Consider the following 20657-nt stretch of genomic DNA (forward strand, 5'->3'; position numbering starts at 1 on the left):
GGAGTCCCCAGGGTCATCCCCAACCGGACAGCAGTCTGCTCTGGGAGGCAGCAGTGGACTCTTGTCCGACTGCCCTGCTCCAGGGCCCTGCTCAGGGGGCTGGCCATGGGAAGGGTCCCTCTCCCACACCAAGTGCTGGAGAGGCAAGGGTGGGTTCAAGGAGGCCCACCTCTTGCAAGCTGTGAAACTTCAGACAAGTCGCTTCACTTCTCTGAGTCCATTTTCTCATTGGGAAAATGTGGGTAGAGCATTACTGCTTGCAAGGTGCTTTTGGTTTGTTTTTATTTAAAATAAACTTTATCGCGAATAATAATAGAACACAAAAATAGCACAGACAGTTCCCATACACTCTTCAGTCAGCTTCCTCTTTGTTAACACCTTATATAATGCTGGTATTTGGTCAAATTGAAGAAATTAACACTGTACAACTGCTGACTAAGCTACAGATTTGTTCGATCACTAATTTCCCCACTGGTGCCCATTTTCTGTTCCAGGACCAGGCCTGGGATCCCATTTTGCAATTCGTCATCGTGTCCTTAGTCTCAAATCTGTATGGTTCCTCAAGTCTTTCCTTGGTTTTCAAGACCTTGCCACTTTTGAAGGGTGCTGGTCAGGTGTCCTGCAGTGGGTCCCCCAGGTTGGGTTGGGGGAGGGGTCGGCTGCTTTCCCATGACTGCACCGGCTTGTGCTTTGGGGGGAAGATCCCACGGAGGTGAGGTGCTCTTCCCATCACACCCCATGGTGGGGGCTGGGTGGATGACATCCACGTGACCTCTCTCTCACTGGCTGATGCTAACCTTCATCACTCAGTCACGGGGCCACCTCTGGATGTCTCCACCATAGTCACTATTTCCTTTCCCTTCTGTCCTCTTTAATAGTGAGTCACTAGCCCATACTCCAGGAGAGGAGAGTTGAGTTGTACCTCCCGGAAGAGGGTATACTCATATATATCATTTAGAATTCCTCTATAAGGAAGAGCCATCCTTTCTCCCCCACTTATTTAGATCACTCCAGACTCACGGACCTTTTTCTTAGTTCTTTGGCAATAGGCCAATAGTGCTATTATTTTTATTTCATTTATTTATGGCTACGCTGGGTCTTCACTGTTGCACGCAGGCATTCTCTTGTTGCAGGGAGTGGTGGCTATTCTCCAGGTGCAGTGCAGAGGCTTCTCAGTGCGGTGCTTTCTCTTTAGCTTTGGCACACGGGCTCTGTAGCCGAGGTGTGTGGGCTTGGGTGCTCCGTAGCATGCGGAATTATCCCAGACCAGGCGTCAAGCCGTGTCCCCTGCATTGCCAGGCAGATCCTTAACCACTGGATCAGCAGGGAAGTCCATACTATTATTTATTGTGTTACTCAAACTGCCCCAGGTTGGGCTTTGCCCTCTTTCAGGTTGGCTCCTGGGGCCTGGTGACATGCCCCCACCCTTTTTTTTTTTCCTCTGTGCAGTTTTTTCACTTTTCTGCACAAGGAGTCCAGGTTTATTTTGTACACTTCTTGCCCCAGCCCTGCTATCAGCCATTTCTCCCGGGAGCCTGGATCCAAGACTGGCAGTCAGAAGCCGAAATCTGTGCGAGACGGTTACTTTTTTAAAGGGATAGAAACATCCTTACATCAAAAACTCACATAGTCCAAAAGGTGTGGAAAGAAAAGTCGGCCGTCCTCCAACCCCAGGCCCCACTTCCCCTCCCAGGGCAGCCACCCGTGATGATTTCTGGTGTCCCCTTCCAGAAAGAGGTGATGCCATGCTTTGTGGGGTTACAGCAAGGACATGGCTGGGCTGAAGGACTGACTAGACACAGGGCCCGGCAGGATGCCTGTCCTTTCTTCCCTCTGCCTGTCTCCCCGTCTCCCTCCCCGGCCCAGCGTTTCTGCAGGAGGTGAGTGGGCACCGGTATGGAGGGTGGCGCAAGGGCGCGTGGGGGGCTACTCACTGATGGCGCCGGTGTACGTCGGCTGGGTGAGGTCCTTGGGCACCTTCCTGTAGATGTCAAACCTGCAGAGAGCAGAGTGGACGGGGTGAGGCGGGCACAGGGCACAGGTGCCAGGCAGTGGGGGGAACAGTGCTGGCTCTTCCCAGAACCTTCCCAGAACCAGCTCCTCCAAGAGGCCTGAAGGACCCCCCTCAGCCCCCACACCTCCCTAGTCACAACTTATCAGCCCGAGGCAGACAGCTGGGACCCCTCAGATGCCTATGGCTCTTGTCTGGTCTTGCCCCCATCAGAGTGTGTCCTTAGGTGTTGTCCCAGCTGCACCCGCAGCCTCTCGCCTGGGCCTGGGGCACAGCACGTCCTCAGCAAGCGTTGGGGGAGTGAACTGAGCCCGAGTGCTGACGCCGAGGGAACAGGGGAATGTAGTCTTTTCTGAGTTCTCTGACGGCGCTGCCTTCCTGCCTGGCGTCACCTCCCCGCCCCCTCTTCCCCTTCCTGCCTCCACCTCCTCCTGTTCCCACTCCCCTCTTCCCAGGCTCCTGTGGGCTCCTTGTGGTGGAGTCTCCTGAACTCCAAGGCAGGAGGTTAACAGAAAATCCTGCCCAGGCTGACATCAGCGGGTGACAGCGCTGGCTCCCGCAACTGTGGGTTTCTGCCCAGAGGCAGAGCACGTGCCTTTCCTTCACAGGGGTCCCACCAGAGCAGACGGGAGCTGGGGGCGGTGAAAGTGGGGACTCTAGAGTGAGGCAGACTTGGCCAGTTGTTTTTAAGAGTTGAGGCCCTAGAATCAGAGGTGCCCTGGTTTCAAATCTTGCCTGGTCTTCCTTGCTGTGTGACGTCAAGCAGATGATGTCAGCTCTCTGAGCCTCAGTTTCCTTTTCTGTAAAAATGGGGCTGCGACCACGAGACCCTGCTCAGCTACCGAGAGGCGAGAGGCGCTGACACACACCACTCCCAGGGAACGTGCTTCGAGCAGAGAGGCTGGCTGCTCCATCCCCCGGGGCTGATGGGCTCCCGGTGGTTTCTCTCTGGGTGACTGGGAAACAAGCTTAGTGCCCTGCCAATCCCAGTGCAGTGACTTAGAAATCTTGCCTAAGACCGCATACTTGACTCCTGGGCACTCACTCTAATTACACGTGAAAGGTGCTTGGTTTCCCAAGACCTAGAGGGAGAAAACATTCCTGTGGGCTGCAGAGCTAAAAGGTATCACTTTCTCCCCTACCTGCTCAGCCACCAGTCACCAGTGCTTGGGCCCCAGAGGGCACTAAAAGTGGGGCTGCTATAGTCAGGAGGGAGGGAGGCCTCGGGTGACTCAACTATCACCTCCCTAATTCTGAAAATGCTGCCCCTTTTACTTGTGGGAGGCAGGTTAGAGGGGAGAGCGCAGGTACTGGGGAGTGAGCCTGCCAGGGCTCAAATATGACTGTGACCTTGGGTGCCTCACGGAACTTCTCTGTGCCTTAGTTCCCTTGTCTGCAAAATGAGGACAATAGTAACCATCTCACAGCATAGGGATTAGGACCAAATGACTTGGTGCATAATACAAAGCATTTAGAGCATGCCTGGAATCTAAAAGTGCTCTATGAGTATTTGCTATGACTATGATGAATGCTTCTTTGACACACACTTACGAATACCTACTGTGCACTACCCCTCCTTCACGTACTAGGGACATGGAGATAAAACTGGCCCTTGGCTCTGCACACCTACAGTTAAGCAGCAGAGACAAAGGAGGACACAAAAGGAGAACACAGTGGTGCTTCATCACAGGGTGGAGGAGCCCACAGAGGGCACCCAGGGCGACCTTGAAGCTTCCTGCAAGAGGTGACATCTGAACACAGCAGGAGGATGGGAGAAAAGGGCAGGTGCCGGTCCAGGCAGTGATCACAGCGAAAGCAGAGGCCGAGGAGAGGACAGGCTCTAGTGTGCTGGAGAGGCAGGAGGGCCCTAGAAGCCAGCTTCCTGTCCAGTTAATGCCAGGGCACAGTCAGAAATGGGCCTCATGGTTTAAATAATATATGAGGCACCATTTCAAAACTGGAAGTTTTGGAGAAGGAAATGGCAACCCACTCCAGTATTCTTGCCTGGCAAAGTCCATGGACAGAGGAGCCTGGCGGGCTGCAGTCCCCGGGGCTGCATAAGTGAGCATGAGGATGGAGGGAGGTGGGTTGGTTGCAATAAACTGGTAGAAGTGAAAAAAAAACAACGGAACTGGGAGTTTTATGGGAAGTCAGAGGCCACTCAGAGTGAGGAGGTGGAAGTGGTCTAGAGCAGACTGTCAGAACCAGAGAGGGGTGAGAGAGAAAGATGGGAGATCGTTACATATGGGGGAGCTGATCAAGTTTATACATACAGTAAGGACAACGGGGGCCAGGCGCCTCACTGTTGGAGAAAGGATATAACATATGGAGAAAAACGTAGAATAAACCCTGCGGTGTCACAGTGGAAATGAAGGTATTGCTGTCAATGCATGGTTTTCAGCATACACAAACAGAGAGATATTCATGTGCAAATGCACATCACATATATATTTTCTCCTAGCTCATTCTGTAGAGAGGGTACAGGAACAACGACAAGTGACAGCCAGATAGCAATGAGCACATCAAGCCCTCAAACCTTGGTTTCTAAATATCATTCTTTACCAAAACGAATCAGCTCCTTGGAGAAATGGCTGATGTGGGTAAGGAAAAGGCAAGATGAACTTGGGAGTATCTTCTTATGTCAGAAAGCAAGAAAGAATGATGAGATGCAATAAAAGGACAAGAAGCCAGCTTAGGCAAAAACCACTACAAAATTGTAAAGTAATTAGCCTCCAATTTAAATAAATAAATAAATAAAAAGAAGCCAGCTTAAAGGGGCTCCCACTGGCCAAAGAAGGGGCAATGTTAGAAGTAAAATGCTACGACCCATTAGATAAAATAAAGCCACAGATCTACACAGATGTAAAGAAATAAGTAAATCGAAAGTCTGATGAGGAACAAGATACTCACATACCTTCTAAGTACCTCCCCCACAAAATCTTTATTAATCATCAAGGGGAAAAGAGTAACTTGACAGAGGAGAAACTCAGCAGACATCATCTTAATCAAGTGACCAAAATGAGTGTCACCAGTAAGCAGACAGGCCATGTGCCTCCTGACATGACGCACTGAGGAGGGCAGCCCATTCCACCCGTGGGGAGCTTGCTCAAAACGCACAGCTGCAGACGAATTACAAGAAGACATCAGACAAATCCAAACTCAGGGTCATGATGCAACATGACTGGTCAGCAGCATCTGTCTAAAGTATCAAGGATGCGGAGGCAAGTGAAGAGTAAGGAGCGGTCAGAGGCAGAGACCAGAGAGACATGACAACTAAATCCCACGGAACGTCCTGGGTCAGAAAAAGGACGTCAGCGGGACAACTGATGGCACTTGAATAGGAACTGCAGATTAGTTAACAGGATGGTAGAGTGTGCTTTCCCTGGTCTCGAAAATGGTTTGGTTATATAAGATGCTAACATTTAAGGAAGCTTGGGTAAAGGCCATATGGGAAGTCGTGGTATTATTTTTGCAATTTTCTTTTGCAAGTCTGCAATTATTTCAAAATGAAAAGCTAAAAAAACATTTAATGAGAAAGACATTTAAAGCTTAAGGGGGAGATTCCGTGTAAAACTCCCACTCAGTCCGCTTCTTTGTGTATGGTTGGTCAGGCTGGCTTAAACAAATGTTGGCCAACTGTGCCAGGTGTCAGGTAGAGCCCATCTTTGTCAGGGGAGGGAGGGGAGACAAAGGCTGAGTGAACAAAGGTCTAAGAGGAGAGGTGAGGCTTCCATCAGCTGCAGGAAGCAATGGCAGTCAAAGACGGGAGGTGCTTTCGAGAGAGTGAACGACACAAAGCCAAGACCACTGGCTTCTCCTGCTGGCCGGGTTCCCATATCTACTTGTATTCCATTCTCAGTAACTCTAAGATATTGATATCCCATTTTTCCAGAAAGAAAACTGACGCTCAGCCAAAGGCAATTTGCTTAAAGGCAGCAAGCTAACGATTAGCAGAGCTGGAATACAACCCCAAGTCTGGGTTCACAGGCCACTGTCCTTCCACTGCCTGTGCTTGTGGGACTCAGTTTACAGCTCATTTATTGGTCAACTTAAACTCAAGTTTTCACTTATTTGCTTTTCTAAAGATGCTGTCCCAGAGCACGTGGCAATCTCCTGGAAGACAGGGAACAGTTCAAAATACATTCATTTGCTCAACCAAGTACCTAGGGCTTCCCGGGCAGCTCAGCTGGTAAAGAATCTGCCTGCAACGCAGGAGACCCCCGATTTGATTCCTGGGTTGGGAAGATCCACTGGAGAAGGGATAGGCTACCCACTCCAGTATTCTTGGACTTCCCTGGTGCCTCAGCTGGTAAAGAATCCAGCTGCAATGCGGGAGACCTGGGTTCAATCCCTGGGTTGGGAAGATCCCCTGGAAAAAAGAACAGCTACCCACTCCAGTATTCTGGCCTGGAGAATTCCATGGACTGTATAGTCCATGGGGTTGCAAAGAGTCAGATACAAACTGAGTGAATGTCACTAGATGTAGAACAGCAGTGCTCTAGCTGGTAGAAAATGAAAGTGGTCAGTAGATGTGGCCCCTGCCCCGGTGAAACTGTCGGTCTAGCAATGCTATTGGCTCCCTGAGAAGGGTCAACTAAATAGAATGTTCTTTGACAATGATTTCATTCCCACGCCACAAATCCCAGGCTGGGGAGTGGTGGCAGGGTAAAGAGAGAGCTGAAAAAGACCCTGGGTTCAGAGCTGACCACAAGCCAAGTGAGTCAGCAGTGAATGCCACTAAGAAAACGGGCCGCTGGGAGGCTGGTGAGCACCCAGGCATGTGACAGATGAGGAAGTGAGCCGTCCTCTCTGGCTCACATTAGTCAGTCCCTCTCTGGGGCATGCGGTGATATGATTAGCTGCCGCCACCCACTGTTAAGAGAATGTAGAGTAAAGAGTAAAGAAAAAGGGGCAGAGGGGAAGGGATGCTTAGTGCCCACGTCACGTGGGCTGGGCTCGTGCTGGGCCTTGGACTGGCATGTTCTCATCTAACTCCCCCAGCCCACGTGTGAGCTGGGGATTGTTAGCCCATTTTACAGATGAGAGTCAGAGGCTGCTGACTTGGCCAAGCTCTCACGTCTATAAAGTGTCACGGCACGGATCTGAATCCAGGCCTAATTTACATTGTTGCTGCTTTTCCCAACGATGTGGGGATAACTAGGACCATTTGGGTAGAAAATATTTCTTAGGAAGAAAGATTAAAGAACTAGAATTGCTTAATCTTAAATAGAGAAAGCCCAAGGATGGATTCTTGATGTTCATCAAAAACAAAAAAAAAAAAGCTCTTTCCCTGCTCTCCCCCAAGACTGTGAGTTTCTCCAGGAAAAAACCAGGGCTTCCTTGCTGCTCAGCTCTGCCCAATGCAGGCCCTTGGGGAACTGACCTGAATGAATGAGTCAATGGATGAGTCTACACAAAGATAAGGTCCACTGGCTGGCCCTCCAAATAAGATTAAGATGAAATGGATGGTGGGGATATGTCCTCAGGGGTTCCTTGGACTGTATTTGGAAATTTTCACTTATAAATCAGGCAAAATGGGCTTAAATGAAAGCAAGAATATAATCAACTGGACTTAAGAAAGACTAAGCTTAGGTGCCAGGAGAATGGGAGCAGTGCCTGGAGCCAGGTAGACTAGAGACCTGTCACCTGCTGGGACAGGACCCAAACACAGGAACCCTACGGCTTCACCACGTTCTGCTGTGGGGTCTAGAGGATATGCTGAGATCACTGTGTCCAACCCATTCATTTTACAGGAGAGAAAGCAGAAGCTCCAAGAAGGAGTGACTTGCCCAATGTAAAGTATAATTAAACTCAGAGTATTTAAAACAAAAACAAGCTAATAAAAAACTTGTGAAATCCTTGTTATCTCATGCTCTTGAAATGTCATATGCTGGTGACTTTCAACCAGGTGCAATTTTGGCCCGCCAGGGGACACTTAGCAACGTCTGGAGATATTTTTGGTTGTCACCCTGGGGAGTGGGTGGTACCCAGAGGGAAGAACTCAGGATTGCTAATACATCCCTCAGCTCTACAATGCACAGGGGGCCCTACAGCAAAGGGTGTGCATGCGTGAGTGCTCAGTCGCTTCAGTCGTGTCTGACTCTCTGCAACCCCGCGGACTGGAGCCCACCAGGCTCCTCTGTCCATGAGATTCCCCAGGCGAGAATACTGGAGTGGGTTGCCATGCCCTCCTCCAGGGGATCTTTTCGACCCAGGGATAGAACCCATGTCTCTTACGTCTCCTCCAATGGCAGGTGGGTTGTTTACCCCTAGCGCCACCTGGGAAGCCCACAACAAAGGATACAGTCCCCCAGTGTCCATGGTGCTGAAGCTGAGAAACCCTTTTGTAGGCAAAGCAACAGGCAGTGGGAAGCTCACTTCCCACTGGGCCTGGGTTCTCTCCACGGAGACGCCTCCAGTTGCCTCTGCTCCGGCTGGGTGATGTCACGGCCATGGCCTTGATCACCTCCATGGAGACCAGGAATCTGGACTAAGTAGTCTCTCCCTGTCCTTTTTCACCCTGTGTCTGAGAAAGCACACTTGGAGAGAACCGGACAAAGGAAACCACAGGGAAAAAATAAAGTCCACCTGGATTTGTGACTCCTTATAAAGGTGCAGTAAGAGTAAGTGGAGAAGACTCTTAAGAATTCTGTGGACTCCAAGAAGATCCAACCAGTCCATCCTAAAGGAAATCAGTCCTGATTCATTGGAAGGACTGCTGCTGAAGCTGAAGCTCCAATCCTTTGGCCACCTAATGCAAAGAGCCAACTCACTGGAAAGGACCCTGGTGCTGGAAAAGACTGCGGGCAGGAGGAGAAGGCGGCAGCAGAGGATGAGATGGTTAGACAGCATCACCGACTCAATGGACATGAATTTAAGCAAACTCCAGGAGATGGTGGGGGATGGAGGAGCCTGGCGTGCCACAGCCCATGGGGTTACAAACAGCTGGACACAACTTAGCAACTGAACAACAACAATGAAGTACAAGTGTCACTGAATCAAAAAGAAAAAAAAAAAGTTGTTGGACCCATGCCTCCAACTTCATTACACCTTAGGATCACACAAATTCCCTAGAATAAAACACACATCAACATCAGAACTAGAAGTTGATGAGGATATAGGATTTACTTAACAGGAAATTCACTGTGCAGGCCACCTCCAGCCTGCAGAGTGAGGGACGGCTGTATAACCTCACCCAAAATAAACAGGCATCAGTCTTCTCCCGCTCCCAAGCAAGGAAACAGCCGCTGGAAATCTCTGACTAATGGATTTCTTCTGTAATTTCTTTTCATAGCAGAATGCCTCAGCTCCTGCTATTTTAACTTTTGCTGCTTGGGACCTGACTTCTCCCCTGTTCCTGAAGACGAATCTCAGAGTGCCCTGCGGTTCGCCATGTGTGGGCGGTCACCAGGCAGGCGCTCGTGATGTCACTGTTTCCATGGCCTAATGAAATTAGACGCCACTTAGGAGCAAGTCATTGGAAGTGGTGGGTCACTAGTCCCAAAAATAGGCAGCAAGGCTTTTAGTGGGTTCTTTGGCTGCTCACCCTTGCCCACCAGCTCATCAGAGCCCTCAGTGAGGCTCAGGGAGCTGGATGAAAACTGCTTATTGGTTCACTTAGTCATCTCCTCCACCTTACTGAGAACCACTGGCATGTGCGTGCCACACGTGTGTGCTGAAGGGCATACAGAGGTGCGTGGGCACGCCAGAGCTGAGCACGGCTGGGACAGAACCATGAGAGCATTAGTTATAATGACATCTAGGATCATTCTCACCACTCTGCCTGCCAGTCCACAGATCCTGTCCTTGACATTCAAACTATATACCACTCTGAGCTCACACACCACACCTCCCTCTGGCAAAAGGAAGGGGAAAAAGTCTGCCTCTCCAGCCCCACTGGAGGAGCCTAGAGGGGGAATAACAATAGCAAGAGCCGTCACACCGACGCTGCTGCCGTCCCCATTGTGACGATCACTGTGCAGCTGGCCTTGGCTTGTGCCTGCATTAGCTCACGTCCTTTGTACAGCCGTGGTCAGTGGACACCAGCATTCTCCCCGTTCTCCTGGCCCCAGACTCTGGGCCAGGATTCAAACTGCTGCAGCCTGGCTCCAGGACCTCTGCTCTGTCCACTGCAACCCGTGCCTGCCTGCAACAGGATGGAAGGCCAGGAACCGGAGGAGTAGAGGCCTGTGTCTACGGGATGGCTGGGTGATGACGCTCTGTGTATGAGGTACTAAAACACACACAGATCCACAGCCCACCCACTGTGGCTCTCTCCCTTAATCTCAGTGCCCACGTGGAGGTTACCTATCTGCAGGGTGGCGTCCTAGAGCCAACTGCCTCCACCTGTGATGTCTCCTGTCTCAGAATAGCCTCTCTGACCACCAAGCCCTAGCCAAGGAGAAAGAGGAATAAGTCTGACTGCTGAGCTTCCAGAAGGCACCTCTCAAGGCGCCATCCCCCCCAACCCCATCTTCCTGGGGCTCTGTGGGCATATGCATTCTTGACACAGCTCCGAGATGGCTGCAGGGTCTTCTGCTCCTGCTGAGCTGGGACGGTCAGATTTGTTCTTGAATCTCCCATGGGTCGTGCAGGGCTCAGCCCATTAACGGCATTCAGTAAATTCCAGGGGAAAATATAAAATGACGTAGGCACAGGGTTGTTCACCGTTACATCGTCTATCATAGCAAACAACTGGAGACCATTCAAATGTCCATCCAGTGGGACCAGTTCATAAACTACAAACCATCCATAAAGTGAAGGCTGGTGATAAAAATAAATCTGCATCCTTGCTTATTATCTTTGAAAAGGAACAATAGAAGCTGTAACCAAAAGCTAACAAAAAATGGTTACTTCTATTATTCTTAGGAGATGGATAAAATATATTAAATATTTGGGATAAATATGACAAAAGAAGTACAAGACCCACATACTGAACACAGTGAAACACTGCTGAGAAAATCAAAGAAGATATAAATAGAGTAATACGTGACTGCGTCAATGGGTCAGAAGACTCAATATTGTTAAGATGGCATTTCCCCCCAAACTGATATGGAATCAACTCAATTCCAAGAAAAACATTCCAGCAGGCATTTTTGTAGAATTTGGCAAATTGATTCTAGGATTCACACAGAAATGCACAGGACTTACGAGAACCAAAACAACTATGAGAAAGAACGAAGTTGACTCCAACTTCCAGACTCACTATAAACTAAACTATAAACATGGGAGAAAATCTCAGCACTCTTAGGTTAGGCGAAGACTTTAGATAAGACACCAGAAGCATGATCTATGAAAGAAAAAACATATAGATAAGGCCTCATCAAGATGAAAAACCTCCACTCTTCAAAAGGCATTGTTAAAGGAATGAAAAGATACGCTATAGACTAGGAAAAACATGTGTGAATCACATATCTGTGAAAGGATTTATATTCAATATAAAGAACTCAAAACACAGGAATAAGAAAACAACCCATTAAACCTATGGGCAAAAATTTGAACGTTTAAACAGGCATTTCATCAGAGACTTACTGATGGTGAATAACCAAATGAAATGATGCTAATATATCAAAGACACTGGGGACATGCAAATTAAAACCACAGAGATACCACCCTATACCTATTAGAATGGCTGAAATGGTAAAGACTGGTCGCATCAAGTGTTGGTGAGGATATGGAGCAACTGGAACTCTCAGACACTGCTGGCGAAATGCACAGCACAACCATTAGGGAATAGAGTTTGGCAGTGTCTGAAAATGTTAAATATATACTTACCATATGATCCAGCCATCCCACTCCTAAATGTCTGGGTAAATTCCAGACATTTACCCAAGAGAAACAAAAGTATATTCCCAAAGACACGTATATGAATATTCATAGAAGCTTAATTTGTAATAGTCACAAACTGGAAACAACCCAAATATCTATCAACAGGCAAATGGATAGATGGTACATCCACACAATGGAATATTATCAGCAGTAAAAAGCAATGACATTGATACAAACAACAACATGGATGATTCCCAAAACAGTTATGCTGAATGAAAGCAATTGTGGTATGATTCCCATCTCATGGGTGTACACATATATCAATTTTCTCAAACTGTATACTTTATGTACATGAAGTTTACTGTATGTCAATTATACCTCAATAAAACTGTTATTAATAGAAAAAATTTTTTCATGATAGCCATGACTGAAACACATCAAATACACTAAGTAATCTATGAGTTCATAAAAATACTTCAAAAAACAAACAAAAAGCCTCTTTCGATAACTTTGAAGATGCAAGTCATTATTCTGAAAATTGGTAAATAATGGGAAAGCATTTATTCTGGGTTTTTTTTTGTTTGGTATACACAATGTATTTCTAGGAAACTAAATAGCTGATGAAGACAAAGTCCTATTTTACTGAATAAATTCAAAGAATAATGTGGAAGAACTAATAGAATTGGAAAAACCATCACTGTGCATCCTCTGATGAGATGTTGGATTTAGGCATTTATCTAAATTTCATAACAGACAGATCAGCTACCATCACCTGAACCCAGTGACCGATCTTAGTATTAAAAAAAAAAAAAGAAAAGAAAACCCATTATTCTGTACCTCTCTCTCAGTGTGATGCGGTACATTCTCAACGGCTCACCTAGAATAACCTCACATTTCACCTTCCATCTGATCCTTATCCCGTAGCAGCCTGCCCCCCTCACCCACTCTCTCTTCCTGCCATTGCTAAAATCACCCAAGAGACGCGATGGGCCAGATGCCATTGGCTCTGCTCAGCACTGCCTCTGCACCGATTCAGCTGACTATCCTTGCCCTCTCAGATCTCGCCCTTCTCTTGGCAGCCTGAAGTACCATGGCATCCTCACCCTTCAGCATCTTCTCTGTCTGTTCCTTTTCCTTCTCCTGCCCGATATCCAGGTACATCCCAAGCATGTGTGCTCAGGTCCCTTCTCTTCTAATTCCCCCCCTCAACTTATGACTTAATTTACTGTGCCGAGTTCAAGGGAGACAGGAGAAAGTGAGCAAGACAGAAGCAGCACCGTCCTTGTGGCACTCACACGGTAACGCCCAAGGAGCTTCCCCATTCCCAGAGGCATCACACCTGCCTCTTACACTCGATGTGGAGCAAACCAGAACAGAGACCAACAGCTCCTCACACAAAACCCGCTTTTACGGTCTGAAAGCAACAGAGGCAGGAGGAACTTCTCTTAGGGACCATGGAACCCAAACGTGCACATCCACAGGTAATTACAATGAGACACGGGAAGGATGTGTTTCCAGATAGACGCCTAACATCTTGTGTTAGATACAAGGATCCCTGATTCCTTCCAAAGAATCAGAGAAGAACACAGCCTGTGTGTTCCTGGGTTCCCAAACGTCTGAGAAGTGGAAAGATGTGCTGTTCTGGGCCACCACGGTGAGCAAGAAAGTCAAGTCAGCTGATGAGGAAGACGACCATCCAGGCAATTCTCAGAGTGTTTTAGATGGTCCATCAGCAGAAAGATGGAAGCCTCACTGTGCTAGGCAATGCCCTTACCTGTTTCCTGGACCCAGGCTCATTGGGGAGGATAACACTCACGCACAGCAAGGAGGGGGCACTGGTCTTGTAATTTATGTTCAGCTGCATTAGCTCTAAATCCTAACGCAGTGGTGTTCCTTGAACAGTCAGGCAAGTGAGCTTTCATCTCAGACCCTTTGCCCTTGCGTTCCTGTATCTGGGATGTTTTTCCCTCAGATCTCTTCCTGTCTTGCTCGTTCACTTCTTTTAGGTATATATTCAAATGTCACCTCCTCAAAGACCTGTCCCGGAGACCAAATAAAACACAGCACTCCGCACACTCCTCACTCTGCTGCCTGTTTCTTCACCGCACTTGCAATCACCACCTTGTGTTATGCGTATCTGCTCACTGCTCCACTCCATCACTAACAGGGGCCTGCCTGCCACTATATGCCCAGGGCCCAGAGAAGCACCCAGCACACAGTAGGTCTACAGAAGTGCTTTGCAATGGATGAAGGAGGCAGTGTTTCTCAGTCTGGTCCATGGAACGGCCTCAGAACCCGCTAGGAGGCTGGTTAAATGTGCAGATTCCAGGGCTCTGCGCTGCAGAAAGGACTAAACCAGCACAGGGTTGGGGAAGGCAAGAAGTCTCACAGCCAGAAAAATTGCAGTTCAGGAGACATTTGGTGTGCAAGGACTGCTAAAGTATAAATTGTATGTTTATTTCCAACTTCAAATGTATTTCCTAAGACTTTCTGCTCGTACCCACCTGAATTACCACAGATCAACAGAGGGCTAGGCAAAGGGACTGGCATTTCCTGGTCCTACCCTGTGGGCCACGCACTACTGGAGACCCTTGACCTACTTTAACCCACTGAACCCCTCCCCCTCAACCACAAGGTACCATCAACCAAGGTAGAAATTGAGACTACATGTGACTCTACACATAACTCTACATGTGTGAGGGTGAAGCTCACACAGCCAGCAGGAGGCAGGGTCAGGATTGGAGGCTGCACACTGACCCTCTGCGGCCTCCCCAGAGCTCCACTAGCCGCTGGGGGCCGTGGCGGTCCGTGCACAGCCTGGTGCCGACAGCAGGCTGGGGCGCTTGGTGAGCGAGGGAAGGAAGAAGGGTCCCGAGGAGCTACAGACTGCAGGGAGGTGCCGCTGAGGTCCCAGCAGAGCAGACGGGGTCCCTCACCCCCCGACCTCCCCTGCCCAGCAACAGCCCGAGGAGCCCACGCTCCCCCAGCAACAGGAAAGGCCTGGTGTCGGGGCCCGAGGCCGTCAGGCAGCCAGGGCTTGGCTGGGAGTCAGCTTCCCACGCATCCTGGCCACAGAGCGAGAGCCAGGGTTGGGGGAAACAGCTATGGCCCCCACCGTGTTTCCAGATCACTGGAAACAGGACGCAGCCGGCGGCTCCACACCGAGACACGACAACATCCCGAGCGCAGACGCTATAAATGGAAATGTGTTCTTAGAGGGGCAGGACCTGAGCGGAGTTTTTAAGAAGTGACCCATCATCGGATAAAAATACAGACGGCCTTTAAATGCTGAGCGGCAGGAGCTATTCGGGGATTAGATTCTCGTGGCCATGGCTCCCCGCCAGGGCACGGCCTTCTACAGAGATTTAAAAGGAAGAAACCATTGGCGTTGGGGTTTTTAAGTTTAGAAGGAGCGAACTATGGGGAAAGACAATTGTGCCAAGACACCTGTGGAAGGGGCCTCCTTCAAGGGACCCCAAATGCCCTTTGACCTCCACCTGCTCGGGGGAATTCAGAATCACTCAGCCATGAGACCTCCTTTTGGACAACAGTTCAGCTACTGGAGAGGTGAAGGCTGAGTTCTGGCTAGTCCTGGGGTAGAAGCCTAGGACAGGATTAAGGTTTGAAGAGATTCGCAGGCAAGGAAGTATCACAGAGAAAAAGCTGGTGTCACGGGAGGGGAAAGACCATGTACTGAGCACCTCCCATGCGCCAGCCTCTTAGCTCACGTCTCCCCACCGCAGCCTCAAAACCATTCAATGTCTCAAAATGAGGTTCACCCCCACTTTCACAGGAAAAGGAACTGAGGCTCAGAAAAGACTGGGTCGAGAGGCTGAGTTTTGGGCTGGGTCCCTGAGTGCAAGACGACGAGTGGACACGAGGCCAGGGCAGCGGGGGGAGAGAAGCCCCGGACAGAGTGACAGCTCTGGCCAAGGGTCACGGCCCTGGATGCCCGAGGTCACGCACTCAGCAAGCCGCAAGATGGAGGTCTGTCCAAACACGAAGTTATGGCGCCAAGCTTGGGAGTGGCTGTGTGCTTTAGGAAAAGAGGTCTGGCTTACAAGTGAAAAGGTGGGATGTTCAGACAGTCCCAGGCAAAAAGGCGCAAGGAAAGGGATCAAAGTGTTCCCCTGTTGACCTGGGGAAGAGCTCGGTTAGGGTCCCTTGGGCATATTCTGGTACTTTTCAGTTATTCCATAATAAACAGGTTACAAGCAGGAAAATAGCGGCAGTCAGGGTCTTCAAAAGACCTGCTGTGAGCTTGCCACCCCTGCCTCTCTATTATCGGCCCCTCACCCCACGACCCCACCCTTGGTTTCAGAAAAGCTCCTACTGTCCAGCTCTATGCTTTCTACAGACTGTGCTCCCATCTGCAGCATCCCTCTCTCTGCAGCTCAACCCTGCTCCACTGCCGAGTGCCACCGTGGACAGAGCACTGTTCTAGGTGTGGTCAAGACACAAAACTCTCTGCCTTCACTTAGCTCACATCCCAGGGGAGACAAACAATAATGAACTCATATATGCCCGTGCCTTGCAGAAAAATAAGCCATGCTAGGGAGACAGAATGTCGTGTGGGTGCTGCTTTAGGTGGGCGTTAGAGAAGGCTCATCTGACAAGGCGACATGAACACACAGATATCTCATTCAAGTGGGACAGCAGCCATCTGGATGTCCAGGGGTGAGAGCTCCAGGCTGAAGGGATGGAGGCAGGGAACATATCTGGCAGGTTTCCCAAATGGCAAGGAGGCAGATACAGCTGGACTGGAAGATGAAGTCAGAGGCCCCAGGTAGTTCTTTAAAACTGAGCTCACACACCCTTTCCTCTGAGAAGCCATCTCCAATCAGCATCAGGCTGGCTGAGGCACCCTATTCCAGCTGCCACCGCCCCTGAGCTGCTCTCTCTCATCATTTGGCCCGCAATATACTGTCACACATGTATTGCACATTATGTATGTGCAATCATGAACAAACAACACAGCCTAGTCTGTCTCATCACTATTGCTGGTATCTTCCATCCACAGGTGAATGGATAAAGGACACACACACACACACGAAGTGAACTAAAGTGAAAGTAGCTCAGCCGTATCCAACTCTTGGCGACCCCACGGACTGCAGCCCACCCGGCTCCTCTGTCCATACTGGAGTGGGGTGCCACTGCCTTCTCCGTGAGGGTACTACACTATCTGAAAGAAGTCAGCTGGAGAAAGAAACAGTGCCTACTGTCAGTTAACGTGCAGAATCTAAAAAAGACAACAAACTAGGGAATATAAAAACAGTAAGAAATCAAACCTGTGTTACTTTATTATTGCTTGTTTTTCTTCTATCCGTCCTTTACAGTGTAGCACCATATTCATTAAAAAAATACGTTGGTGTCGTCTTCTTTTCACAGATACGAACTCTTCAAGGGCAGGAGCTGGTCTTATACACTGTGGGGGCCTCAGTACCGGCACTCAAAGTGGGGAGCGTAATTTTTAAGCAATAAGAGATCCACCGAGTCACATAAGACTGGTGGTCTTTCTGGACCAAGAGCTCACCTGAGATGTGCAGGCGACTCTCCTCAGAGAACCTCTTGGCTTCCTAACCAGCCCCCAGCAATGAGACCTCATGGAGGAGACCTACAGGAGGCAGGGGGGTGCGCGACTGGCAGCGGGCAGACAGGGGGCCTCCTCCCCACTCCCCGTTTCCCCCATCTGCCTCCACCTGCACTTCCCTCACCAGCACATGGCTTAGCTGAGCCCTCGCTTTCAGGAGAGCCCACATGGGAAAATAAAAATTTAAAACCACTTCACCAGGGGGTGATTATTCACGGAGAGCTAACACTCTTCCCTTTGAAAATGATTCCAGGAAACAGCAAGCATCCCAAATGCATCAGCGGGCCCAGACACTGATCCCCGAGTTGCTCACAGCGCCCAAAGAGCGGCAACGAGGCATTATGTGCTCCCCAGTGGAAAACGCCCACCAAGGCTGGGCAGGTACTGGGATGAGAGAAGTGGGCCGGTGGAGCCTGTGGCAATCAGAGGATCCACAGTCCACCGGAAGAGGGGAGAAAGCCTCCTAGCTCGGCCTGTGGCCAGAAGAAGGGCAGCCAGATCAGAGGAAACCAGAAAGAAACCTGGGGTCTTACATGAAATTACCAATTTGAACATGATGGTGGGGATCAGTGGTAAAGAATCCACCTGCCAGCGCAGGAGACACAGGTCTTCCTGGTCCAGAAGACTCCGTACGCTGTGGCGCAGCTAAGCCCATGTGCCCAATAATGAAGCTCACGCGCTCCAGAGCCCATGTCCACAGAGAAGCCGCCGCAATGGGAGGCCTCTGCACGGCAACTGGAGAGCAGACCCTGCTCTCTGCAACCGGAAGAAAGCCGTGCAGCAGTGAAGACCCAGCTAACTCCAAAACAAAAATAAATACAACAAAAATGATGGCAACGGGGATTTTCAGGGTTTTTAAATTTGCTTTTTGATTTTTAAATAAAATAATATGCACATCAAAGAAAACACTCCTATGGCTCAGATTCAGCCGGGGACTGTTGGTGAACTTGGCCTTCAATCTTGAAGTATTTTTGTTATAGAACAGACAGCAGGACTGAAAAGATACGAGAGGGCAGTAGGAGTCGCCTGCTGTAGAGCTAGAAGGACACTGAGACTACGGGTCCCTGTGTGGCCAAACCAGGGCTCCTCAGGGCTCGATTCCAGTGGCTGCCCAGATGCTACAGCTGGGACTGGACTTGGTGCATGTGTGGTGGGATGGATTCGCAATGTCTGCCAAGGCCAAGGAACTGGGGGCACCAGTGAGCTTCCTGGGTATTCAACAAAGCTGATTTAGTTCAGACCCATTTTAAAGTTAGAAAAACTGAGGTTCAGGAAGCAACACTGAATTGCCTAATGTCACAAATGAGAACTAGCTGTGAATCCTATCTGGGGCTCTTCCCATGACACCAAGGTGCCCCTACATCTGCCAAAGACTTACCTTAGAGAGGAGTCATCTCTAAGTCAATAATGCAAGCTAATAAGAAAATCTGATTTTAACAGTGATTCATTTTATCCATAGCTCTGTTGGGACAGAACCTTTTCTAACCAGCGAGGGGGTCTGAGCCCTGACGAAGCCATATGACGATGCTCCCCAGAGCACGCACACTGCCCCAGCTGAGGGCCTTGAGCTGGCAGAGAGGCCTGGCACCAGAGCGAGCCTGGGCCCACCTGGGAGCTGAGGCCTGCCTTGAGTTCGGCCCGCCTCCCTCCCACTCAGCGTGAGTCACAGCGCTCGACTCCAGTGTGCTGGCTACAAGACCTTCAGTTTTACTTGGCTCCTGAGCAGAATGTACTTTTCCAAAGGACATTGATTCAACTGAACTTGAGTTTTGCAATGCCCTGGCAGGGGCAAGGCCAGCCTCCCTGAGCACACACTGTCCCAGGGAATGAAGACCAAAGAATGCGGTTATCACCTCCCTCACCTCCTTCTTCCTCCTCCCCAAGCGGGAGGATCATTCCATCCCCTGGCAGAGTCCCTTGGCATGCCTGCCATCTCACAGGTAACCCAGGGATGCCCCCACACTCTGGAGAGCTACAACCCACCCCCACTCACATCACTGCTGAGGGCAGCTGGAAGAACACGGCCTGGAGGTCAGGCTGGCAGTGGCTCAGACATCAAGTGCATTGCGTACCTGTTTACTTTTTTAAAAACTAGACCACTGTTTAGAGCAGGTTTAGGTTCACAGCAAACTGGAGCGGCAGGCACAGAGATTTTTTCCATAGATGCCCTGCTTCCATGCCTACACAGCCTCTCCCATCATCAGCCTCTCCCACAGAGCGGGGCGTCGGTCACAATGGATGTACCTGCACTGACACACCACTATCACCCAGAGTCCACAGTCTGCGTTAGGGTTCACTCTTGGCATTGTACACTCTATGGATTTTGACAAGTGGGAAAGGACATAGATGCCCCATCATAGTATCATGCGGAGAAGTTTTACTCACCATAAAAATCCTCTTCAGTTCAGTGCCTGAATAACAGAATCCCTCCCTCTCCCCACCGCCCCAGGCAACCACTGTTGCCTTTTTCTTTCTCTACACTTTTGCCTTTTCCAGAATGTCACACCGTTGGATTACATAGGTATATAACCTTTTCAGATTGGCTTCTTTCACTGAGCAATAGTTTCCCCCATCTATGTCCCGGAGGAGGCAATGGCACCCCACTCCAGCACTCTTGCCCAGAAAATCCCATGGATGGAGGAGCTTGATACGCTGAGGTCCATGAGGTTGTTAAGAGTCAGACAGGACTGAGCAACTTCCCTTTCACTTTTCACTTTCATGCATTGGAGAAGGAAATGGCAACCCACTCGTGTTCTTGCCTGGAGAGTCCCAGGGATGGGGGAGCCTGGTGGGCTGCCGTCTGTGGGGTCGCACAGAGTCGGACACGACTGAAGCGACTTAGCAGCAGCAGCAGCAGCAGCAGCAGCACCTATGTCCTTTTGTGGCTTGGTAGATCATTTCTTTCTAGGGCTGAATAATAATCCAATGTCTGGGTGAACCACAGCATTCCTGGTTTTTCAACGCCCAAGGTGTGGGTCTGCAAAGCCAGGGGCTCTACTGCCTCATTCATTAGCTGTGTGCCTTTGGACAAAATTTCCCATGAGCTTTCAGTGTTTTTCATCTGCAAAATGGGAATAAAATTACTGACGACCTCATGAGAGTAAGGACTGTAAGTGGAAGGACATGTAAGGCACTGAAGACAGTTCACAGCAGGGAGCAAGCACACGGCAGATGACAGACGCCAGCTGCAGTTTTCATCACTGATGATTACCACCACGATGCTGCGGCTGCCACTGCCTCTCGTGGGCTTACTCTTGCCTTCTCTCTGCAGAGCAGCATGGCGGGGTG

The 20657-nt window shown here is 49.7% G+C and overlaps 1 protein-coding gene across 2 annotated transcripts in view; it reads right to left on the reverse strand.

Moving 5' to 3' along the window:
- Positions 1-20657, reverse strand: part of ERGIC1 (endoplasmic reticulum-golgi intermediate compartment 1) — a 113671-nt gene that overhangs the window by 58057 nt on the left and 34957 nt on the right. Inside the window, exons 1-2 of one of the 2 annotated variants that reach the window (XM_040262745.1) lie at positions 9207-9238; positions 1935-1996 (exon numbers count right to left, since the gene is read on the reverse strand). In XM_040262745.1, the coding sequence (XP_040118679.1) occupies positions 1935-1996; positions 9207-9223 (79 nt within the window). In that variant the 5' untranslated portion in view covers positions 9224-9238. Of the gene's footprint in view, positions 1-1934; positions 1997-9206; positions 9239-20657 lie in introns of those variants that run through there. The other variant, XM_040262744.1, reaches the window with a different exon arrangement.

This window comes from Oryx dammah, unplaced genomic scaffold (genome assembly GCF_014754425.2).
Source record: "Oryx dammah isolate SB20612 unplaced genomic scaffold, SCBI_Odam_1.1 HiC_scaffold_20, whole genome shotgun sequence".
In the NCBI taxonomy this organism is placed as follows: Eukaryota; Metazoa; Chordata; class Mammalia; order Artiodactyla; family Bovidae; genus Oryx; species Oryx dammah.